The sequence below is a fragment of the Anopheles darlingi genome, chromosome 2 (genome assembly GCF_943734745.1).
Source record: "Anopheles darlingi chromosome 2, idAnoDarlMG_H_01, whole genome shotgun sequence".
Lineage (NCBI taxonomy): Eukaryota > Metazoa > Arthropoda > Insecta > Diptera > Culicidae > Anopheles > Anopheles darlingi.
In genome coordinates, this window is record NC_064874.1 from 36,861,009 (window position 1) to 36,886,902 (window position 25,894).

Sequence of the window (25,894 nt, forward strand, 5' to 3'; positions counted from 1 at the left end):
TTTTATTTTTAAAGTAAATGTAAAGTTGCTAATATCATAAAATAAAACATAATTTTAGATAAGAGCGTCCATGATGGATTCATGGAGAAGGCAAATAGTTTATTGAAATATCAAACAAATACATTTACCGTCCAGTGTGCTGCCTGCATTGCCTGTGTAGACCAACAATACCACCTTATCTATACTTTCAGGGTTTATTGGTGCGTAGGATGGCCGTGAAAAGTTTTGCGCTAATTATCTGTAATTACCATTACTTATTCCTTCTTTTGCACCAAGACCAGAAGTTCTCCCTGGTACGCTCAATCGCACAACAGGACACTCGAATAAACTTCCGCTACAATCATGTGATATGCAATCGATATCGAGGCTACTACTCAATAGTGTTCAGAACAGATACTGGGAAAAACGCATGATGGAAAATTTTCTTTCACCTTGGTTTCCTCAATGTGTGATTTGTGTTGCCCCCGTACCTAGCTGAGTAAGTGATTGGCAGAATAAAACACTAGCTCATCATTACCAGCTAAACGGAAGTTTGTCTCGCCCCTTCGCGTGGGGTAGGGAATGATGATGAAAAAACTGATTTAGCGAATCAATCGGTCTTGCATCTTGGACCTGACTACAATAGGTGCCGGGTAATATTTGCGTTGGTAGGTTCTATCAGTGCGGAACAGTTGGTCGACAGATACAAACGTGATTGCATAGATAAACTATTGTGTTGGTGATGACATTTTCTATCGTGAGGTGCACAATAATATTTCTGCTAATTGAACAATAAGAAAAAATCTCAAGAATTTATTATTTTGCATTATATTTGATTCATTCGACCCATGAGAGTTTGATCAAATCTATATTTGATAATAGTGTATACGCTTGATTATTACTATTTAAAGTGTGCTCATTGTGGATAGAGTAATAAAAAATGGATCTTAAAGACAAAAATTTCAAAAAAATCGGTGCAATTTGTTTGTGTGTTCTTATTGGTGGGCTGATATTTAGCTATGGAATTTTTCCAGCAATTTTACGCTTCATGATAAAACAGGTACGTCGTTGTTGCATGGTAAATCTAATGCCTCATGGAAAATCTAACCATTCTTTGCACAATTTTTAATAATTGCATGAGTTTATCAAAATTTAATACCGAATTCTCATCTTCAATGACAGCAATGTCGAATAGACCCCATATCCTTGTCCTAGCGTCCTTTGAAATAATTTGAAAAATTCGACTAGATCTTAACATTTGAACATTTTCTTATACATCTTACAAACGTAATAAGCGTTTGCGTCAACGTATACTTTTTTTTAACACATGAGAGAACCGACTTCTTTAACGTATGTTTAACGTATATTTGATGCGTCCTTTTTTTGTTCTAGAATGTATTGTTAAAGCCAGGAACGCAAATTCGAGGCATGTTCGAAAAGATACCTTTTCCGTTGGACTTCAAGCTGCACGTGTTCAATGTGACAAACCCGGAAGATGTAATGCATGGTGGAAAACCGAGAGTAAAGGACATCGGCCCATTATATTTTGAGTGAGTATAAACTTTGTGTGCGGCGAACCTCAGCATCGTTGACTTAGTGTGAAGATTCCCCGTAGATTGTAATTTTATAACTTTTATGGTATTTTTAAGTATGTTAAGTGTTCCATTGTCGGCAATATCGGACTTATTGTTGATTAGACACCAAACTAAACTGGGAATTGTGTAATTCCTTTCAATCAAAAAGTATCGAAACCAATCGTATGCTAGCGAATTGGCTTAATCGTCCCATCCCATCTGCTACATCTGTTTCCCATTCCAGTACAGGCGATTTAACGTTCTGCTTGTACAACTGGATTGCAAAAAAATGGCTCTTACTAATGGTGAAACAGTTAGGTTTGTTTATGGAACATTTTGTGCGCACAGTGAAAGCGAGTACGCTGCCTTAAAGTGTTATCACTAATAAAATAAAAAAAGAAGTGATACAGAAAGCAATCAAAGTTTATTAACAATCACCAAATTCATTACTGTGGTTATAGTATTAGATATTTACAAAACATGTTTTAAGTAGTACGCATTTTCCACCAGGCGTGCGTCGTATATACCCTGGCCGACAAAAGCATCCTCTTGTACAAGCAATTAGGCAATTCACTTCAATGAACATTGTAGCACAGGTTTTCTGAACGCACGGACCGCAGCAACTGTATACCTCATTCAGCGGACAGAGCGGTGGACCTGATAAGATTGGAAAGAAGATTGGAGAAAGTGAAAATAAAAGTTTGTACATCCCCGCGAAGATTCAGTTACTCACTTAGTTTAATGTTGGTTTCCGTTGGTAGACAGTAGTCGATAGGCGCAATGATTTTTTCATCTTGAGCTAAAGTATCATTCAGGATACAAAAAGCGAGGAGCACTCCGATTACAAGAGAATACATTTTCATCTTTTTAAATTTTCGTTGTCTTTGGACAAAAGTATTGTTTTAATTTCTTAGGTATAGAGTCTAACAGACGAAAATCTTTATATACTGTTCTAATGATCTCGGCAATGTCATGAAACCATCTGCCGTACAGTTGAGTAAACGTGTTGTTTTGTTTTTGTTCTACAAGTGTTGTTTTCACATAAACACGCATCAAACTTGCGAATGTATAATACCAAATGTGCGATTTTACGCATACATGAGATACAAACCTGAAACCTTTATTACTTTATTCTACTTTATTACTTTATTCAAATCGTGATTTTGCATTGTAAGTTTGCTCATTCTCTTTGTATACGTTCGATAAGTACTATTGGTCAGTAGGACACTGTTTATAAGAAATGTAGGGTCCTGGTGAAACGCAAAGTAATGCAACTTAGCATAAACATCCTTCGACACACCGAGCTTCGTCGCATCCAACCCAGACGGTACCACAACGCATATACTCTTCGTTTCGTTGCACTATTTTCTGGAGGTAGAGAAAAAGAACAATTTATTTAATAGCGATTAGAATATTGACTGACTTGTGATCGATAGGGCTAGCGATAGCAGTTAAAGGATATGTTCCTGTGTCTATTGCCATCTTTGTTGTGAATTCCACGGTCGTGCCAATAGTTTTGCTATTATCAGTGGTTGTGGTTGACCCTCATGACTAAATTAAATGCTGAATATTTCTACTCTATTCTATTTGCTGCAAAGCGTCAATGTTCACGTTCCTACATCGTGTAATGAAACTGTGCATATAAGTGAATAATTCTATTCTATTCTATTTGCTGCAAAGCGTTAATGTTCACGTTCGTACATCGTGTAATGAAACTGTGCATATAAGTACGCTATTACTATACTTTTACTGTACTTGGATTAACGTTTCTTTACTAATTGTTGATGATACAGTTGGTTCCATATTACAAAACATTTTTACAAAAGAACATCAGTTCACGATTTACTTTAGAAGCATACTTTAGAACTAAACCTTTATTCCATTCAATTTAATTCTTCCAGATGGCCTCTATTTGCTCTTTCATGTTTGATAGAATATTTAATTATATGCATTACCATTTTTCTAACTGTTTACATCGTTCAGAGAATGGAAAGAAAAGTTTGACACCATTGATGACGTTGAAGAGGATACGCTAACGTTTACATTGCGCAACACGTGGATATTTCGTCCGGACCTTTCAGCTCTGACCGGAGAAGAGATTGTTACCGTGCCGCATCCGCTATTGATGAGCGTACTGTTATCAGTGCAACGAGACCGCGAAGCAATGATGCCACTGGTGTCAAAGGGAGTAAACATCTTGTTTGATCCATTAGAGTCAGCATTTTTGAAGGTCCGTTTAATGGATCTGTTGTTTGACGGAATACTGATCGACTGTAGCAGCAGCGATTTCGCAGCAAAAGCGCTCTGCTCAGGAATGGACTCTGAGGGAGCCCTTAGCCCACACAACGAGACTCACTATAAGTTCTCATTGTTCGGTATGGTGAGTATTGCACATGGGATTACGAAAACGCATAAATAAGATCAATATACATTTATTTTCGTAGAGGAATCACACCGATGCTGGAAGGTGGGTCGTGTATCGTGGAGCGAAGAACATTCGCGACCTCGGGAGAGTGATTTCGTACAACGATGAAACTGAAATGGACATATGGGATGGAGATGCATGTAACCAGTATATCGGTACGGATTCGACTATCTTTCCTCCATTTCTTACTAGACAGGACAAACTATGGGCATGGTCACCGGAGATCTGCCGGTCAATTGGCGCTCATTATGTACATAAATCCAAATACGCTGGCTTACCAATGAGCTATTTTGAGCTGGATTTCGGTGATCTTAAGGTACATCACAGGTAACTTAACTAGTTTAGACTAAGGAGCAATAAAACCCCATATTTATCTTTTAGAACGAACCCCATAATCACTGCTTTTGCCGCGATCCTCCGGATGACTGTCCTCCCAAAGGAACAATGGATTTATCGCCTTGCCTGGGAGCACCAATCATTGCCTCCAAGCCTCATTTCTACGATGCCGATCCCAAGCTCATTCAGGATGTCGATGGACTTGAGCCAAATAAAGAAGCTCATGACGTTTACATACACTTTGAGCTGGTAGACCATCCTTGGTGCAACATCGTTTCATGATTTGTATGAAAGTAAATCCAGCGTCTCTTCAGTTTACAGGGAGCCCAGTTTCCGCAGCAAAGCGTCTACAGTTTAGCATGGAATTCGGTCCCATCCATGGACACGAGTTGTTTGGACAGCTGCCGGAACTGCTGCTGCCGATGTTCTGGGCGGAGGAGGGAGCATCGCTCAACAAAACCTGGACCAATCAGTTGAAATATCAATTGTTTTTGTAAGTAGAAGAACCAAATACATTACAGCTAACAGTGTCACTAAACACATGAGGTCTATTTCAGGGGCCTTAAGTTCAACGCAACGGTAAAGTGGCTCACAATCATAATAGGAACAGTGGGAACGATTGCATCCGGGTATATGCATTACCGAAAGGATGTTATGAAATCGACCGACGTTTCTCCGGTCAATGTGACTGCCGCTGATACGAGCCCCTCGTCGGCTAAGGAGAAGGTTACGAATGTTTCCCTGGGGAAACAAGTTCCAGCTATCATCGATGGCCTGGAAAAACCAGCAAAAATCTCAATGATACAAGTGCATGAAAGATATTAATTCTCTATTAATCGGGCTATGTTTCATGAACATGAGTGATGGCGCTATTTATGAGTATTGGCATATTTGATGTAGAAATTCTAATTTAAGAGAGGAATGCTTTTTCATAACTGTGTATTCATTCGTTAGGGGGTTGGCAAACCCAGTATGCGACATTTATAATGGTACATTCTAGATTGAACATATTGCTTTCACAATATGCCATTCCACCGCATTAAGGGTTCGGTCTTAATCATTCGCTCGGAGCTACGGTTGGAATTGTTGGGCGGCATTTTTTAAGCGGAATGCATGGTCCATCTGGAGAAGACCGCACATAGCCCTTAATACAGTAGCACCCTTGATAGCACACAGCGGGACACATCCTATCCTCCAGTGCACACGTTTGCTGATAGCACGTTCCGCAACACTTGTATTTTTCATTCAACGGACATACTTCTGAAAATCACAAATTCTATTACTATCCCGCAAATACATTGATTATCATTCTAATCGAATTCCGACCTTTAATGCACCCGACTCTCGCTTCTTCGTCGATCTCTTGGCCAAAAATGCTAACGATTTGGGCCGTTATCATTAAACATGCAACGAACACAACCTTCATCGCGAATGGAAACTTTACGACGTATACAAATTGTAAGAACAATTCCAGAAGCAAATGAATCAGAGGCTCTTTAATACTGCTCTGTCGCCTTGAGAAAATCAAAGAGTCAGAAAAACACTTGTGCAAATTTACCAAGACGCTTTTGTGGAATGGTACCCATACAGCGGCGTTGTTCGAATGCGTGGCATAAACTGAGTTGTTTTTTTGTCAAAATAAATGCATGCATGAAAAAGATACCCTACAACTTAGTCCATTCAACATGAGTATTTTCTTACTAACGTTAAAAACTATTCCATGCACATACGAATGTACAATGCGAAAGAAGAAAGATATTAACTTGAAATTGGGTTTCTACACGGACTTTATAAATCTGAACTCTGAATAAATCGTAATCAATTACCGACAAAAGATCTGTATACAATTTAGGACATAGGCAGACTTGCCGTTTTATGAAAATGGAAAATTGGCGATAATGCCTCTTAGACCATCCCTTAGACCTAAACATATTTTTATATTCATGAAATCCACGATGGTACGCCAACCATTGCACTCAACGCAATGTTTCGAGCATGCTTGCATTACGTATAGGTTTCTCTGAAGCTTTCTGACAAATTGACTTAGTGGTTTTCAGGATTTTGAGAAACGAACTTGTTAGAAAACAAATTGTTTGAACGGTACTCGTTTGCTCGCACTTTTTGTATATTTTATTGCACGTAATTATACTTCGAGGATTCGTCTTAAACATATTCACAAATATTCGGCCCATTCTGCTCGAACCCAGTGGAGGCGGAGGTTTTTCACATTTTTGCAAAAGAAAGTGAAATTTTATCGCTTTAATAGTAATAATTCATTATTGTTCACCTCAATATCGGCATTTGTTTTTTACACGGGTGTTAGAAAACGCTCGCCAACATACTCACGGGCAAATACGATCGAGGCGTTAAACACGATCTTGTAGTAGCGCCTATTGCTAGGCACAGCAATCAATTTAGCAGAAATTCGTCGGCTGATCAGAAAACGGCTGGAATTTTTATGTTGAACTAGATGATATTTTTTTTACCGGCAATTTCAAGCCATTTGTCGAGAACGAAGCTTACCTGTAGAGAATGTGCCTGTTGTTCTGCATCACAGTGTCATCATTGAAACAACACAATATTTTAAATTAGTTTGAAAGTAACATCAGTGGGAATGTTTTGCAGTTCTCATTTTTCTTTGTGATAATTATTTTCAAACATACTTTATTCGAATTCCAGTTTATAGACTACCACTACAGACAAATCACTTACATTTCAATTGCTTATGACGAAAGAAAAGGTGTGCGAACACTAGATACAAAATCATTCGTCTCCATGACAATTTAAAACATCATACCTTTCTCTTAATACAACATAGAGTTTGCTCAGTTTTCTTACTCTATCATTGACAGTATAAAACATTAGCTTGCCCAGTGTTCCCGTACCCATAAATATGTTTTACCGTTATTAGTCATACCAATTGTGTATGTACACCCTAATAATGTATTTAGTTATCTATTCTTAGAGCAACAAAATCATTCCAACCGATCCCGTTAAATGTTCTATGTCTATCACAATGCTTAGCTTGAAATCCATAAATGCTCCAATAATACGCATGAATATAGTTGTTTCGTACATGTTTCATGCTGGCTTCATAAAGTATGGGCAAAATTATGCCCTTAGCAAAATATGAATTTGATTGTGATTTGTTATGATGCAGTTATTGAATTTTATTCAGCTCGATCTATACTTCGATGAACTTTTTCATTTATCGATGTGAGAGCTTCGTTTTTGTTTTGTTGCTCAATAGCATAACACATTAAACTGAAAGTAAAAATTGTTTGAAAGGTGTGAATCAGTTAAAAAACTGGATATTAATTGAAAGGACGATACTACACTTTGTACATGTTTTGTTGTAATTCATAAATACGATTTTAAGCATTTCCTACGAAAAACAATCTTCCTTAATCCACAAAAACGCAAAATAGGCTTAACAGAGCATATTTAATGTGCAAAAAGCATGCCCAGTCCGAAGCTCAGCTTATCGCTTATTCATGTTCAAATGTTTTTTGGGTCAGCATTATTGGTTTTTTGTTGGCATTTTGAAAATGATCATTAGCAGCTTAATGTAGTTTTTCCTTTGCTAGCTGTACTATTCTTTGCCTAAGATTGATCCGGGTCATTGCACGAATAAGATACACCACGCCAATGAAGAAGATGATTTGGTCTAGGCAGTAGTACTGGAAGAAGCTGTTCGCAGAAGGTGGAAAAAAAAATCGTTCAAAGATTAATACACTTTTTATGCTGGAATGCTAGCCGTTGATAAAACATACTTCAAATGTCGGGCTGGGCTTTGTAGGTGGTAAGCACCATTATGTCGGATGACATACTCTGTCCAATATACTGCCGTATCCAATGGTGTAGATCTTTGGTCTTTCAGCAACTGCTGACGGAATCTGAAAAATATTATACACAGATGATGCTTTATGCTATAGCGAGCTAGCGATCTGAGTGCCACACATACTTAGCTGCTTTCCGGTACTTGGGATCATGGATAACCTTATGAATCGCTTTGACCAATCTCTCACTGGTAAGTGTTTCGAGGTCCAGTTTTAACGCATATCCATCAGCTACCGCTTTGGCTGCATTCGAGTCGTGGTCGCAGAACACAGGCATGGTCACTACCGGGACACCGTGGAACACCGTTTCAAACATGCTCAGCAGACCACCATGTGTGATGAAAGCTCGTAGTTTTCGGTGACCGAGAATGTCCTGCTGCGGAAGCCATCGACCGATCTTGACATTCTCTGGCAAATCTGTTAGAAGCGCAGGGCTTGCCTCATATTTCCATAGCACACGGTAGGGTAACCGGGCGAATGTTTGCACCAGAAGCTTTCGCAAATGATCGGGCATATTGGCCGCCTTCACAGACGAACCCATCGATACGTAAATGAATCCTGACTCACCAGACCCCACTATGAAGTCTTCCAGATCTTTGGGTAGCGGCGATGCCGTTTTGCAGTGAATGCATGCAATCTCGGCCACATTTGGTAAAAGGGGCCTGGGATAAGTGACAGTTGCATGTCCATTTTGTAGAATAAAGCTCACGTTGCGAGCTAGGTTCCATGTAATAGGAATATCTGATCCGAGATGTCGTCGAACCATATGCTGCAGGGTTAGCATAGTAGGCTGGCAATAGGAGAAATAAAGTAAACATATTAATTGATGTTTTCAGAACAATATACATCACTATGTGCTAAATGATCAGAAATAGTATTTCATTTTTTCTTCTAATGTATTTTTTCTTCTAAGTATTTTTTATCATGTTAAAAGGCTTCAATTTTGGTATTTCGATACATCAAAGATTTCTACAATCTCGGTTTCTACAATGCGGCGGGCAACATAGATTCTGCTCCAACAGCATCAACGAGGTAAACACGCTTCGCATTTCTGTATGTCATGGTTACCAACGCCTCTAGGAGGTTTCTACAGCCGGCGTCAACAGCTGAACGTGAATCTGTAACCAATGCTGATAATTACGGTGTATTTAAATGCATGCTAACTCCTAAACTGGACCAAGATTAACAAGACAAGTTGCGTAGCACATCGTTACGTACAGCCGCATATGAGTTCAAGGGTAACTAGGAGGATGTTCAAGGTTTGTTATTGCTTTTTCGTTTGTTATCATATTATGCTGGAACAAATTTTAACTTTTACCTATCGAAGGCCTCATCATGCACTTTTGAAATAAAGTTCAGTACAGACAAATCTGTCTAGCGGGATCCATGAGTAGCTTCTAAATCATTCATCTGTTTCAACAATCGTCGCATTGACACGTGTTGTCGTGTCTATCAGCCTTGAAATATTTTGGTCACAATCGTAAGGAAGATATTCGCACATGTTCAAATAAAAAATAGCGATGTAATGGTTGTTCGCCCAAGCACTATTGGAATATTCTCGATTCATTTTATTTCGGACAGAATTGCGATTAATGAAAATTGTGCGATGTATGCGCAAAGAAATTCATGAAGTGATATGAAATACTTACAATATAAAGTGTCTGAGAGATTGCCGAAAAAACAGTGTTTGAGAGTCGTTCTATGAAGCTCATATCATCCGTAAGAGGTCGGTAAAAAATGGGTGTCGTAGAGTACGGTGTTGGATTACCAGCTAAAGACATAGTTCCCGTGTAGAATCCAACGGTATTGATGTACATAAATGGCACTCCGAGACGATATACTAGACCTAAGGCGCACTCGGGAAATGCACCGTCCAGAATCACAAGATCAAACTTACGCCCTAATAAGTCTAGTGTTTCTTTGTCCTCAAGCGTTGCATCACAGATCTAAAAAATAAATAAGAAACACATATTTTAAATAGAAAATAATTATAATTGACCACTGCGCGGATGAAAACATAACAGGTAGATAATTATAATGGAAAAGTGCCCAAGCTAATTAAAATGTAACATTAATTCAAATGTTAGCTTTCTTATGCTTATGCCTGAAAGGGCCTATCCACAAAAACCCGACCGATCTCTTAGTAGCGATACCAAACAATATCAATCACTCTTATATTTTTTTTAAATTAAAATGTGATGTTTTTGGTATTCACATTAAGCCACATATACCTTTTCTCCACGACACAGCACAGATAACTGAACTACAACTACATTCAGCGTCAGGTTGGGGACAATGTTGTTTAGCAATTGCTTTCTAAAGAGCAAGTATGGCACAAGGTTGGGAAACGATTGTTTCATCATTGTGTGGTCGATTTTTAAAAACACGTGTGCAACCTATTACACAACCACATTGTTTGATATAGTTCTCCCAATAAAAAGAAGAGCTTTTCGAGACACTGACCCATACGACGTGTAATAACTGTAACACGGCTAGTGCGTACGCAAAGAACGAATCCGTAAAATGAAGGCCGTGGCTATCTTAGTTGTGTTAACGTTTGTTGCGTTGTTCGGTTACGGATTTGCGGAGGAAATTGAGGCTGATATTCTGGATGACGCTGCATATGATGACCTGCCGGAAAGCGAAGAGCAACGCTGTGTTCCACTAAGTGAATATAATTGTTTATTAGAAATATGAATATTTTCAGAGCGAACGCACGGTTATCGGTGTTTTTCCATTTATTTCTGCCTTAGAAACTTGTCCGGAAAATGAGGAATATCTTTGCTGTGGACCCTGTTATCAGTTAACCTGCGATGATTCCGCTATAAACTGCGGTGGGCGTTGTTTTGCCGAGTGTTACTGCGCGAAAGGATTTGTCAGACAATACCCAGGAGGACCATGCATTCCTAAATTGTTCTGTAACAGTGCCCTGTTGCCAATTTTGGCAGATTACGAATAAACTTCAAACCAAGTCGGTATACCGAAAGTAAAATTTATAGTTAATTTACTTTTATACTATTTAAGACTTTAGCTTGTCTATGATTGTAGCTTGTTGACAACTAGTACAGTTGCGCATTAAAAACCTTGAAAACGTTGCAAAGTAGTCATTTTCCAAAGCCAAATTCATCCAATTCCGGGCAGACGTGGCGTACAGGTGTTATTGGATTGGAAACGCAGAAAAGAACCCACACCACGGGACTTTCACATCTGTTTGGTCAGATGCATTTGAAGACACAGTGTAAGACAACATATAAAATACACTCTTTCAGGCCACAATTGCGTGATTGCCTCACTGGCATTAGTATCGATTGTCCTATTCATCGTCTCACTCGACACAATCCCGTGAACCGTCGTCATGAAAATTATTTTGTTTGCTTTGTTAGGCCTACTCCTGGTCGCCACTGTTGTTCGTGCTGGTGATGACACAGACGGAGAAGCTGAATGCGAAACAGGTATGTATGTTGCTTACAACTTATGTATTATTACTTCAAATATCTGAAACTGAAAAATAGCTGAATCCGATTCTGAGGGTTTTAACGCAACATTATTTTTATCTATTTTTAGCGGAATGCACCGGAGCAAATGAAGAATTCAAATGCTGTGGAAAATGCTTCCAAAGGACTTGCTACCCTAAAACGGTCAACTGTACAGCTGAATGCACTCCAGGATGTTTCTGTGCGAAAGGTTACATTCGGATTCGCGAGGGAACCAGTTGCGTGCCCGAGGGCAAATGTTATAAAGTATTGGCAACTGGCTTTAAAAGTGGTAAATAGTGCAGCCAAACCAGTGATTCAACGACTGAATCTATCGAAAGGGATTTATTGAAGTGATCACAAGTTCTTTTATACTGCTGCAGTGATACATTTTCTACCTTTCAACTGCACCTCGTGCTACCCTAAATCCCGTTCCAATGCGTTACAAGGTCCATCTGTTTTACGCTCTTCCGTTCAATTTGTAACGCTGTTATGTAAAATTTCATATAATTTTGATCAAATACATTTGTCTTCAAAAAGCTCAATATTGAAACAAAAAATGCTATTAATTCTTTCAATAGTGTGTTGAAAAAATTGAAAATCTGCAATATTAAGTGCAATAAAATAACAGTAATGAGCAGAGAACATGCTGGAAAAAAACATTCACTCTCCCATTTAAATGGTAGATGTTTGGAGGCTAAAATTGACCGGGTTTAATGTACATTTAATGACATCTGTGAATTACTTACCTGCCACGGGAAGCGGAAAACATCCCAGACAGAGAGTGGTAGATCGCCTCGCATTCGGGCACCCAGCAAGTCCCAATTTGTGTAGTTTCTTATGTACTCCACCAGGCCGGATGGAGTAACTTCTTGCAATCCGTTGAATGTAAAATCCGCCGGAAATCCGTTCAAGAAGGTGACATTATGTCCTCTGTAATAGAATGCGTACACAATAGAAATCGATAGAGCCTGTTGAGCCTAATTATCTTTAGGAGTTGTTTATTATTAATGATAGAGCCTTTTGAAGGAATCCGGCCAGGAAAACCGCCTTTGAAGAAATCCGATTGAAAGAAAAGGCTTTAAAAGCTCTATAACCTTTTCTGGGACACCAATACGTTTCATTGCAGTAAGTTTGATAAGCTGCTCATATCTTCAGTTCCTTTAATGCTACGAAGATGTTAAAGATGATTATGAATCTTCCATATACATCAATATACGTACTTTAATACTGGTATACTTGTATAATTATTGTTAATTATGTGTATTTTTAAATTTTCCGGCAATAATTTCACAGAATTATCTAAGATTTTTTAAAAAGTTCATACTATCAAATACGCAGAATGGAACAAAATCACTCTTGTGCGATGCAACCTGATACATATTATGCTTCTGAGTTCTTAATTCTTGCGACTTCTTTCAAAAATTCATAGTAGTTGCTTATATACACACACTTTAATGACAAACATTGAAACTGTTAGCCATTCGCTGTTTGAATAGTGTTGCAACAGTAGTTAGTATTCGTGTTTCTTCTATAAAAAAGTTTAATTAACACGCCACACTGCGAGAGCTTGGCGCTAACCAACAAATGCCCGACTAATTGGAATCCTTGTGGCTCGATAAATCTATCCTGCTTTTTATCCTGAACCGCGTCACCGAACATTTGACTGCTTAAGGAGGAAGAGCTTCTGCTAACAAGATAACCGGATTTTTGCTCGTAACGCATGCTACTCTAAATCTGGCTTATGGTTGTGTATAATGAGCCGAGTCACCTCGCGGAAAGAGTTATGTGGTTATCTGACACAGTCAAACGAGAGACTCGCATATGAACGTTCGTCACAATTATTGGTATGCGTTTTTGTGCGAAAAGTGAGAAGAAGGGTCACGGATTCGTTTCATACTGGGCACGTGTTAGGACACCCCATTACACCTAACTATCTCTCACACATATGACGCACTCTTGATCCACTAATCCAATTCCCTTTGCTGTAACGCTTTCCACAGTAGATTCATCCGGACTGACGACATTGTGTTAGGCAAAGCACAGGCTGCAAAATTTCTCATGCACAAACATCTACATTTTCATTGTACACATTCTTCAATACTTACCTTGGTATAAGACCTTTGGCGAGTTCCAGGAACGGTATCTTATGCGACTTAGTGCCGCCCATCGTTATCATTAGAATATCAGAAGCAGAACAGCACGATGCTGCCAGAAGCCCCGTGACAATCAAGATACGTGCAGCCATTGTTTGGAGAAGCTGAAAATAATATTGAACGCCACACAAAATAGGTAAAAGTTTACAAGTTGGTTTACTGATAGGAACAGCGTAAAATATTCGTGTATGCTTCGTGAATGTAACATTCAGAATAATTTTGTTTTTAGCAAAGGAAATGGTCCACAAACCATTCCTCTAGAAGTTATTAAGTGAATCATACTGTTGCAGCCAACCGGAAAATTGCACTTGATTGACTTTATCTCAATAAGCAATTATTGTCAATGAGACTTCAATTACAAATTCTTATTTCTATTCAAATTTCTAGTGAGACAAGCAATGTCCACGAAAAGATAATGAAACTTTAATATTCAGGCATTTTAGTAAAGGATGCATTCATGAACGTCAGGAGTGAAGGTAATTATAAAAATAAACCAATTATTCGACCAATATTATGTATGTTATCTTGTATCACGAAATACATGTTTTTCTAATAACTGAAAAAAGTTAAAGGTTACTGATGACGCAATACAGACTCGAATCATCAGAACAGTTTTGTTGAAAATAAGAACACGTATCACAAATATGATTTCCATTTCAGCAATTTTCCCTTATTTGATTCGGTCAAGCTCCGAATATGTTTCATGCAAAATGATTTCTGCAAAGTATCCGCAATAATCACAATTTGAAGTGCGTTTATCCACACTGTTAGTTCATACAAAGCAGAGTCGACAGTCTCGAAGGTTCGCTTGATAGAGCGAATGATTGGAAGGGTAGCGTGTTGCAAAACACTCCCTTAAACTGAATGTGAGTGATGGTCGTCGCGTTGTGATAAACTAGTAAACCCTGTCCTCAAATGACAAATCGACCCATGTGAAGGCAATTGACTAAATGCGAGGAACTCTAATGCTTAATTTAGACACGCAGTTGCAAGCTTCAATACCCAAGTCTTGTTGAACGAAAGTCAGATAAGAGGAGACCAATTATGGCCATATAATTATACTCATTGTTTCCCTCACGAGTATGTGAACTGATGAAAATGCACTACAAGAACTGCAAATGATTCAAAAATGTAATTTTGTTCTTTTATAATTTTTGGACACGCAAGCATTTCCCTGATAACCATGGTTTTGTTATTATTTTAAATAATCCTAATACAATATAATGTTTTAACATAACCTCTTTTATTGCGCGGAATAATAATGGACTGTATACGCAGCATAAATTATTCCTTCCGTGAGTAACATAGCTGCTGGTATCTATTCTATGTAATTAAGCTTAAATTACCGAAGCTTATAATGGTTAATGAGGATGACGCGACTGCAAAAGCGCTGCCGAGGCATCGAAGAATTCAAATTAGTAACGAGTTCGACGGCACCGTGGCTAGTATGGTTCTGTTATGGATTTTTCAAAGGCAACTTAACGATCGTAATTTGATACTTTTCTATTGAGTTCAATCAATGGACTAGGCTCTTGTTGCAGGAAGGCTAGTTACTTAAGTTAATTGAACAGTCATCGCCTCACCACAATGAAGAGAGGGTTGGTAATTTTGAATACTTTATGAATTGCTTATGTTTTAACGGTATCTTCCTAAATGTGGAAAGACGTCCATCCAACCACACACATGTGTAAATACGAGATAGTTAAACAAAAAGACACCACAATCATTGCACAAGTGTTTCTAGTCAAGTACAAGGTGATGTAAAAGAGTGTTGCCTCAAAGACAATAACACTTCTGTAGCTCGGCCCAATATTGTATCAGAAACTGTGTATAAAACCATCTAAAATTAAAAAAAAACCCTACAATGAGATCGAAGACGTCGCTATTCGTTTTTGTCACTATTCTTTTGATTTCTGAAGGGCTAGGGCAAAATATTTTGAAAACGACCACCAAAAAAATTACCACAACAACCGCACCGTTAACTACGAAATTAATAACCCGAAAAACAACAACGCAAGCCCCTACGGCATTGCCGACCGTTCCATCTAATCCCTGCCAGATTGCATTGGGTAAGTGGTTCTTGACCTATTCCATAGAATATTTGAGCATCACACCATATCCTTATCATTTTTATGGTAGTGTGCCCGGACGGTGAAAACTATAATTGCTGTGGATCATGTTCGGAACCCACCTGTGCCAACCCGATCGTAAAAGGATTGTGCGCTTCAGTTTGCTTTCCTCGATGTGAATGTTCGCCGGGATTTGTTCGTTTGGCCATAGGCTCGAAATGCGTCCCAATTGACACCTGCATTTAATTTCTGATAGTCATAATGGTCGTCCCTCGTGGTATACACCCAATTATTTGTTAACATTAAAACATAACCAGCAACATCAGCATCATAATGAAACCTATCAGATTAATCATTTATAGTCATAATATTATGATTGCTGCTACATGATGTCACTGCACTACACTGATTGATTTACGATTAACGAATTTGATCTAGTACAGATTTTGTAATTGTGCCTCAATCATTATAAGCGAATTAACTTGTTTACTATGATTTTCCTACCGCTAACGACAGTATTTGTCTTATGTTGACTGTTACCAACTTACTGCAGATTGCAACAAACGCATTGCAATTATTTTAAGAAGAATGCAACTACGCTATATTAGGTTGAAATGTACGTTTGGAAAACATTCCAAATAATCAAAATAACTCAAACCGGGTTGGACTGCTCACTAACGTAGCTAGCAAAGACCTTGAACCTTGCGCGGTGCATATGATACACCTAGTATATTTTCGATGGAACTTGTAACGAGGAAATTACCCTGTTGTCAAATATGTCTAAACTGTTACTTGAAGCATATGATAAGTTTCCATGTTGATACACTGCAATCAAGTTTCCGATCATAAGTGCGATCGGTAGTTGTATAGTTACGATATAAATCATCAGATAAGTTGTGCTTTGACTGATGGCCTCCCAAAATCCTATAACAGAACTGATCGATGAACTATACAACCGGCCAAGCAATTACTAACGCTTACAATCGTCGTGCTGGCGGTGCTAGACTACTTAATTTAACCTTGCCCTACCAACTGCCCCGGGACAAAAATGAATGGAATCTTTCCTACGCTTCCCGAAGCAATTTGAACTAGCTTGACTAGATGCAACATTACTTGGCTCCTAGCAAGGCGACCAAACCGGTTCGGGAGGTTTTGTTAGGTCAGGTTTTTGTTTTGGTTTTCTTTTCCGTGCTTTTTGTTCCGATGTCGTCAAATTTCTCTTTGAACTCAACGAAAGGCGTAACCGCGCCGTTACGTGGCTTGCTTACTGGACAACTCGCTTTCCCGCGGAATCGAAGAAACAGCTGACAGATTGTACACAACTTTATTCCAGTATCTTTGATTACTTTAAGTGGAACAAACGCACGTATGCTTTTAATAAAATTGGTTACGACATAATGAAGTAAATCTTCAATTAAATGAAATAAGTAAAGAAATATATTATTTTTATTCCATACTTTTGTACAAACACTAAATATTGACAACTGAATATTTAATAGAATATCTATTTTATAGAATAGAACGCAACAGAGCTACTTTTGCTTACAATCTCACATCAGATAGGGTATGACAATGGAAGCTGTTTAAATATTGACCTTTAAGACAAATCCGAAGCAGCATATGTGACATTGTCGGCGTTGGCTAAGGTCATTAATAATGAGACGTCCATGTATTGCGTGCTTCTGACAAAAAAGAGCTCAAAAGTACATGATTTACGTTCACTGTCCCATTTTTAAGAAATACGAATTACAACGAAGTAATGTAGCAGCTACAAAAGTATCGCACTTGTTGCTCAGATATAGGCGACAAAATGTTTTAGTTGTGCCGAAACAAACTGAAATTGAAAATATATTTTAAATAAATACTGAAAAATATATTTTAAGTAATTAATTAATACGTTTCCTTTCTTTTCCACAAACCAGCAAGAATCAGCGTGTAAAGAAAAGATTTTCGCTTGAATACATTGAATACGTATACGTGAAAGAGATTGGTTTGAATATGCATATGCTGTTGTTATCACATATATTGCAATAATTATATTCGTTGAATTACTTTATGTAATGATTCTGCATTTAAAAAAAAATCAGCTAAATTCTCTCATAGGCTATTCATTTAATGATTCATCATTTTACAATGACTCACTCTCTTATATTAAGTAAACATAATACAGATGTTCGTAGTAGAAATAAAAGGCACAACAATCGTTAATGCACATTCATTATATTCCAAGACTGGTTAAGATGAAGCACACATTTGGATACTTAATATTTGTGATGATAATACTATTGGGATTCGATCAACTATACGCGCAACAAATAATTTTGTCTGAAGGACACAATTGCGTTCAACACCGTAAGTAAAATCACTGAACTAACGGTTAAGAAATATTAGATGATACGATGTTTTGTCTCTTCGTTTCTATTATACAAAAAGAGAAATGCGGTCGCAATGAAGAGTATCGTTGTTGTGGTACTTGCTACCAACCAACGTGCGATCAGAATATTGCAGTGAGATGTATACAACAGTGCTGGAAGGGTTGCTACTGTAAAGCTGGTTTTGTACGAGGACCGATCGGCTCATGTATTCTGACAAATCGGTGTCATTATTAATAAATTCAATGGACGAAATACTGTGTGTATGATTTAAAACATGTCCGAAAAAATTAAAAGAGTTAGAATAATTCTATTTAATTTTAAATCATCGAACCTGTTCTCTTGCTGCAATTGCACCTCATAGTTAGCAATTACAAATTGGGGAGCAATTACACCTTAAAGGTTACTAAACACTTTAACTTTATATTTAATTGTTTTCAAACTTATAAACTGATTTCATTTATCTTTACTTCGAATAAAATTACGCTAAGATAAAGTTCTTGAAAAGACTGCTTCTTCTTGGTATGATGTTGTTCCTCAATGCCATGAAGAACAGTTCGACAAACCTATTTACATAGGTGCAATGTCCTATACTTTGAAAACTTTTGACTCTTTCACGTATGCGTAAAAATCTGCAAAATAGATCCCTGTCAGCCTTACAATAAACCTTAGTGTACAGATCTTGCAAGAGTGCAATTAAGAACTGACCCTAATAAATAAAAATTTATTCGTTTATTGTATCGTTCATTTTACGTATATCATGTAGACGCAATTAGATATGGAGAACGTGTGGTCCATGCTAAGACAATACTTGCGACGGCAGTTCGATACAATTGTGTACGAGTCATTGTGGATGTTGTTGTAAGCCAGGGTATGTACGCATAACCGAGAATTATCTATGCATTTCACCGAAGCAATATCCTGTCGTTGAGTTAAGATAGAAGCATAAGATTTTTGTTCAACACACGGCTTTCTCATGGCATTGATTTGCACAAAAATATTCTGTTCAATCAACGGTTCATTCGCTGTATGTATTATATCCATGTATTTTATAACTTAGACATTTGAATGTAAAAGGAACAAATATGAACATATGATTCGCACAATCGGAAACTAAAAATGCTAAAATGTTTTCTCAACGTTCTCAAGACAATTCGATGGAAGAAAAATGAGATCGCTCTAGGGCATTCAGGATCCATTTCCCATATTCCATGAATAAAACATTGGCTAATGCAAATCACTACATTCTCAAGCAATGCCGAATAGATGTGGTAGTTTTTACGCTGACGTGCAATCGGTACCAGCGCGGTAAAGACGAGCTGTGCCTGCAGATCAAAGCCATGCCTGCATGTGACGAAGAGTCACAAATTGTTATTTGATTGATAGCTTTTCCTATAGCCAATCAATTGATCTGGGATTTTGGTTCCGAAAGGAAAATTTTAAACGTGTCTGGGAATTCCATATCAAATTCCTTGCGCTCGCGCCATATGCGTGAGTAAACCACCAATTCAGTATGCTGAAAGCATCTTGTGGAATCTAGAATTTAACATTAAACTTTGGTACAAAAAATGAACCAATTCGTTATCACATTCAATTTCAAAGACTGTAACAGACGCAACAAATGTTGTTTTTTTCCTTTTTCAGCGAAAAACAGAAAAAATAAATGACACGAAGGGCATGCCGGATATCGACGAAGGGCGTGCCGGAATAGAGCATGCAAGGAAACAAATGGTAAAAGCAAAATCAAATGAATATTTTTCAATCATTTTTGCTTCAATGCAGCACTGGTGAAGGATACCTGGTTTCAACTGTAATGGAAATGGAGGTCACCCGGTACAGCGCTGAATGTAGCAAAAATACTCGAGAAGTACCAAGTCTCCGAATGTGTTATCATACTATGTGCTAATGCTAGATTTGTAAGATTTGTAAGATTGTAATGTATTGCAGTAACATGCGTAACTACAGATAAGAATCAGCTATATTGCTTTAAACATTTTATTTGGCATTATAACCAGAAAGCATTTATCTGTTCGCAAAGCACAGTAGACAGAAAGGAGTTTTCGAATGTGTGTGTTTTTTTATTGCAGGTGTCAGTGTGATCCTGCAATGCAAAACAAAAAGATGCCACAGATTGATCATGCAACTTTTTCTCCGCCGTAATATGTAAAGAAAAAACCAACATTCCTTGCCTCGCAAAGTAATTTACGCGTACGCGCATCTCTCCTTTGCGCTCGTTACGTAACGCCTTCAGCTGACTGGCGGCTCAACCATTTGCGATATGCGGATTGTTTACCGCGTTGAACCGTGTGCTTAAAACGAAAGAAAGGGAACAACGATGGGAGCCGAACAGGAATCGACGGACGGAGAGAGGTTAGCCTCGAAGACCGAAAGCAACACGAATCACGTGGTGGATGATGGATTTATCCTTGACCTGAATCGACTCACAATCTGCGCGTTTTTCCTCATTCGGGCACTGCTGGTTTTTGGTTCGCCCGGATGAACAAGCTTAACCTTGGTGACATCCTACCCTCTACGGTCACGCCATTTTTCTCAAATACCTGCGCCGTAAAACAGATCCTCCTACGCAAACGGTAGTATATTCCACATAGACGCGTGTCTGCCTTGCGCATAACCTTGCGATTGGCGACTTTGTGTGACTAATAGGATCAACATCTAGTTTGTTGGACGAAAGACATTGAAACAAATAAATATTGTCAGCGTCTAAAATAGTTATCATACTTTTTTTGCAGCATTTAAAATTTCCAATAACATGTTGTTTTGCTGCAAGATCATATGTACCACGCTTACCATTACTCAGCAGAAAACATACTTATTTGATTTGAAATTCTTAGATTCAACGAAGCTCCTTTGAATTACCCGTACATTTATTTACTAATCAAATGTACATCAATCAATTGAGCGGTAAGCATCAATCGAGCTGTACCTGCTATTTAACAGTAGTACATCATATTACGCTGTAATACGCAGTTTAATTTCATAAAAACTGACACTATCTTACAATTTTTATACCTGCTAGGTGTTTTTGTTTGGCATAGGAAGTGCATAGTGCATATAGAAAGTTTTCCGTCGGTAACAGTTATTCAATTGGTTACTGGTACCGTTTCGATTTGGCCATTTTTTCATCGTCCGTCGATTTCTAATAAAATCTCTAATAGCATGATGAATAGAGCCCGATGCTTCAGTTGGGAGTCTTTCTTATTCGAGCCATATCGCAATTACACCCACCAGTTGTAATCTTCCATCAATAAAGAAAGCACCATAAAGAAAAGCATGTACCATGAAATTCGGTACATTCGGCACCTGCATGCACACATTTGATCACTGGGTGGGAGTGATAAAAAAACACATCATCACATGATCGGGATAAATAACGCAATCCAAATGTTTCGAAATGTTTCTTTATGCCCGGGGCATGTGACCTTTCACTTATTAGGTAGTACGATATAAGCTTTTGTAACGACCTTCACCAAAACGCATTACGGATTCTCCTTTGGGTAGATTAACCGCTGCTGCAGCTCAAAGGCAGATAGGTTTTCCGTAGGTTTGCCCACATGTAATAAGAGTCAATCATGGCACACAGCCAATTTGATCATGGCCACTGTCGCGATGTGCGCTTCACGGCGACGCACTTGCACGAGCTATAAAGACTATGTGTTTTTGGCGAAATGAGTAATTAAATCCAAATCTGATTCCTCCATGGCTCGTTCCGCGCGAATGCTAATCAGTACAATGATGCCCATCATAAATGATGGTAGATTAAACTCGGCGACAAAGGCAATGCTGCCAAAACAATGGGCGGTTGGTCGGGGGAAATGTCACTCCGAATGGTGGCTCTGTGATTAGCTTGAAGTACGCATCGCTGTATCGATGGGGCAGTATACTGCCACTCCAAGCCAAACGGCGACGTCGAACTGCTTTCAAAGCTGCTCAAATGTAAAGCAGGCCGAAGGCAGCGCGACTTCATGCGACAATCTGGTATTATTATGCCACGATGCACAGCTTAGTGCTGTCAGACGGTAGAATCTGTTGAATCTACCACGCATATTGGAGCATATTGGGTAATTTCACTTTCAAATGCAGTGGGAGTAGAATAAACACCATTGATACGGAGTAGATCGACCAACTAATCAAAACTTTAATTCATTTCATTAGATCATATCAGTCCCATTTCCATCGAATGGCAGCAAAACAAAAACTAAGCCCCAAAGCCAGTTGGTACAAACTGAACAAAACCAAATAGCACCCACGGCCCACAACCGATTTCCTCGGTAGAATCAAACCATTATTGGATTACATAGCCACGGGCAGGCATGACGTACCGTGCCAGAGCCCGTCATACGCTTATGTTGTTTTTGCTTTTTATGCTGTAGTTTCCCATTTTGCGCGGCACCATTCGCCGGTGCAAAGTGGGCCACGCTTCTTCTGCCGGTGGTCAACCCACCGTGTTTCCCCGGAGATGGCTACTACTACGGCACCAACGCGCGACGGTGCGCGGCAAGGCTGACCGCAGAGGTACGGTACAAAACACAACGCGACGCGTGAAGGCAGCAGCAGCAGAAGAAAAGTTCATGCACGCTTCAATTACACAACGTGGATTTTTTCCTTCTTCTCTCGCTTCACACCCAAAACATCATGTGCAGGTTGTAATAAAAAGAAATCCATGAGCACAGAGCGAGTACAGAGGGCGTATATGGGACCAGATTTCCAAAAAGCTTAAGCGCCACGCATCCACCGCAGAATGAGCGCGGACGCCAACACGAGAGCATCGTCATCGTAAAAATAACCCACCACCACCACCACCGTCCGACCGACCGACCGGCCGACGCATAAGCTGCAGAGGCCGCCAGAGTCAGCAGGCAGCCATCGGCACGCGCTGTACGCTGCACAACAAAAAGCTCCACGAGTGGCGCGAGTAGCGCCGATGAAAGATTAAATAACATCATCACTCGTAATGTTGAGTTACTCGCCATGACCATGCATCGTCCCGCCCGCCGCCGTCTTTCTCTTCCCACCGCACGCACGCACCCACGACGTCTCACACAAACACATCCCACATCTTGGCCGGGAAAACGGGCGCGCTCCGCGCCCACCCCGCATCGAGAGTCGAGAGGGTCGGGCCGGACCATCAATCGGGTGGGTGGTGGGAGTGCGGGAAGATCGTTGTGAAAATTCATTAAATGTACTTACAATTCAATTGATGGCGGTTCTCTTGAGCTTCTCCCGGGCGAACGGCACCAACTGCCTGCCTGTCTGCCTGTCTGCCTGCTCGCCTCCACGCGGCACGTTTCCTCGATCAGCTGCTTAGGCGGCTTGGGTGGCGCTACGGGGCCCGCGGTCGACGCGGTTGTACGAGTTCAGCGCTCAGCTGCTCAAACCACCGCGGTGTAGCGGAATCGAGGCAAACCAAACAATCCAGCAGTGAGCAGAAAAAGTGAGAGTTTTCACCTCCTCACGCCGATCCGCTAACTAACTAACGGTGCGGTGCGGTGCGATCGTATTGTGACGGCTGTTCGATCTGGCCGGAGAAACGCTGGTGACGGTGGTGGTGGGATTGGGTCACTCCACTGGCCGGCTGATTTGCAAATCGGGTTTTGCAGGGACACGACCAGCGATGAACGGGCGGATGGAAGGAATGGATGGGCGGAAAGGAGATGGGTTCACACACGGGAAAGATCACACACTCAACACACACACACGCTAAGTGGTGACCAGGAAAGGCCACCCCACCGTGATCGGGGAGGAAGCGATCGCCCAAATCCTATACACTAACACCGTTGTTTTCCCGTTGGACCCGGCCAGAGACCACCGGTTGTCGTCGCGATGCGAATGGTGCTTCCTGCACCGATCGAACCAAGCATCACCCTATCAAATGCACACTTACACGCCACCACAAACACATGCAGCAACACACGAGCGGAGAAGGAGGCACACTTTGATTTTTTTCAAAGGTAGAAATTCACCTGTGGACAATCGGTCAAACGATAATTTTCAGCGGGCAGCGGACGGGGTTGCCGATCACTTTCCCTAAACGATCACATTTCCGGGGGGGGGGGGACGAGTGATGCTGATGACGGCGATGGTGGACCACCGAACTTCGTCCGGTGACCAGATACCCGCACCTCCTAACGGGCACACGCTTCGGGAACCCCGCCGTGCTGCCTGTTGACTGTTAAAATGCTTTTCTCTCCTCTTTCGATCCAACCTGCCTTCGATCTGACCGTTACTACCTGGCCCCAAGCTGCGAGGAAACCACTGACGTGACTGTCTCGAGATACTGCTACCATGCAACAACACACACACACACACACGGAGAGGGGGGTTTATGCGATCGTCTAGAGCGTTCTTCAAGGGCCGCGCAAAACCTGATCTGCCTTAGCCGGTCAACGGCGAAACCTTGGACCAGTGGCGACAGGACACTTGCGCTTGCAACGTAGTGACACAATCGGTGCGCAACCGGTGGGCTGGATGGGATGGCAAGGATGAGGCGATGTGGTACAAAAACTTACTTTCTACGATACAGATTGGCTGACTTCAAGCGTTACGGGGCCGTTGGCCGCTCGTACGCTCCCGGACCCGACGCGGACAGCAACCGCGAATCGCTTCGATCGGTCTTCGGTGCCACACATTCATTCGGTGGCTTAACACTTGTGGCAGGCGGAGGCTCGTAGGCTTACGAAAGCGAATGATAAAAAGGCTTCGACAAAGAGCTTTGCGATCGAAGAATATATTGATATAAATTACATAGACACTAGTCCCCTTTCCGCCCCCCTCCCCACCCCCTCCGCCACTAACGCTAGTGGGAAATGGAAAAGAACACGATACACCACTGAAAGGAATAGGGAAAGTGAAGCTTACGGTTTGCCGAATATAATAGTGATGGCGAATGGAAAGAGACGTGTTTACGTCCGCAATCGAGCGCGGTACGATCGAAACTGAAAGCGCACGGTGCTTTCGGTGTTGGGCCCCCAAGACGCCCAGCATGGGCCCCGGATGATGACGGTGACGGCCGGTTGGGATGGGGAGAGGGGGCGCTTAAGCCGCGCAGCCACACACGAACACGCTGCCCGAATGCAGATGATATCTGTTCACAACCGGTGCGATCGTTCCTCGATGACCGCGGTCATCGGAGTCCGTATGAGCACGCACGCACCCGTGCGTACAGATACACGTTTTGCATCCACCAACACAGACCGTCCATCCGGGGAACATGCTGTTGTTGATCCACACACCACCACCACCACCACCACCACAAACCACCGGCTGACGCTGTGGCATGTAGTTAATGTTGTGTAGGGAAGGAAATCAAACAAACAAAACGCCCAAACTCCCAGCCAAGTGTGCGCCATGGGAATGTTAGCACAACCGGTGACCGTGCTGCTGGTTTTTTCCGAATGTAGCGCCCGGAAACGAACGTAACGGATGAGACAGTAACAGTTATCAAATCGAAAAGGTCCAACGCGTAGTCCAACAACGGCACAGAGCATCGCTCATGGCCGATACGTTAAGTTAATACCGATTGATTGACCGTGAATACTGATTGCACACGGGGAAAAGAGCGGACAGGGATTAACTTTGTTGAAGAAAATGAGAGAAAAACAATGCGGAATCAAGAAAAATCTCGTGTTACTCCTGTCACTCCTGCCCTCGATA

At 40.5% G+C, this 25,894-nt stretch overlaps 2 protein-coding genes across 2 annotated transcripts; one reads left to right on the plus strand and one right to left on the minus strand.

Moving 5' to 3' along the window:
- Positions 1-782: 782 nt before the first annotated feature.
- Positions 783-5,346, plus strand: LOC125948565 (sensory neuron membrane protein 1). Its single transcript, XM_049674768.1, has 7 exons — positions 783-1,039; positions 1,372-1,529; positions 3,537-3,933; positions 3,998-4,294; positions 4,360-4,563; positions 4,629-4,807; positions 4,872-5,346. Exons 1-7 carry the CDS (start codon positions 920-922, stop codon positions 5,137-5,139), a joined length of 1,623 nt encoding a protein of 540 aa, XP_049530725.1. The 5' UTR covers positions 783-919; the 3' UTR covers positions 5,140-5,346.
- A 1,616-nt stretch (positions 5,347-6,962) lies between these two features.
- On the minus strand, positions 6,963-25,154 carry LOC125948569 (UDP-glucosyltransferase 2). The gene is made up of 8 exons (XM_049674778.1): positions 25,100-25,154; positions 23,432-24,204; positions 13,735-13,886; positions 12,376-12,559; positions 9,803-10,099; positions 8,279-8,943; positions 8,088-8,210; positions 6,963-8,004 (listed from the first exon to the last, which is right to left on the minus strand). The coding sequence occupies exons 3-8, from the start codon at positions 13,872-13,874 to the stop codon at positions 7,878-7,880; spliced, it is 1,536 nt and encodes a 511-aa protein (XP_049530735.1). The 5' UTR covers positions 13,875-13,886; positions 23,432-24,204; positions 25,100-25,154; the 3' UTR covers positions 6,963-7,877.
- Between the last annotated feature and the right edge of the window lie 740 nt (positions 25,155-25,894).

What these genes read in the sequence shown, in the direction of transcription:
- LOC125948565 (XM_049674768.1), top strand. Translation starts at nt 920, where the DNA reads ATGGATCTTAAAGACAAAAATTTCAAAAAAATCGGTGCAATTTGTTTG. An exon ending in ATCGGCCCATTATATTTTGA is followed by an intron (nt 1,530 to 3,536) that starts GTGAGTATAAAC and finishes TACATCGTTCAG; the next exon opens with AGAATGGAAAGAAAAGTTTG. An exon ending in TGGATTTCGGTGATCTTAAG is followed by an intron (nt 4,295 to 4,359) that starts GTACATCACAGG and finishes TTTATCTTTTAG; the next exon opens with AACGAACCCCATAATCACTG.
- LOC125948569 (XM_049674778.1), bottom strand. Translation starts at nt 13,874, where the DNA reads ATGGCTGCACGTATCTTGATTGTCACGGGGCTTCTGGCAGCATCGTGC. An exon ending in GCCAAAGGTCTTATACCAAG is followed by an intron (nt 12,560 to 13,734) that starts GTAAGTATTGAA and finishes ATTCTATTACAG; the next exon opens with AGGACATAATGTCACCTTCT. An exon ending in AAGTACCGGAAAGCAGCTAA is followed by an intron (nt 8,211 to 8,278) that starts GTATGTGTGGCA and finishes AATATTTTTCAG; the next exon opens with ATTCCGTCAGCAGTTGCTGA.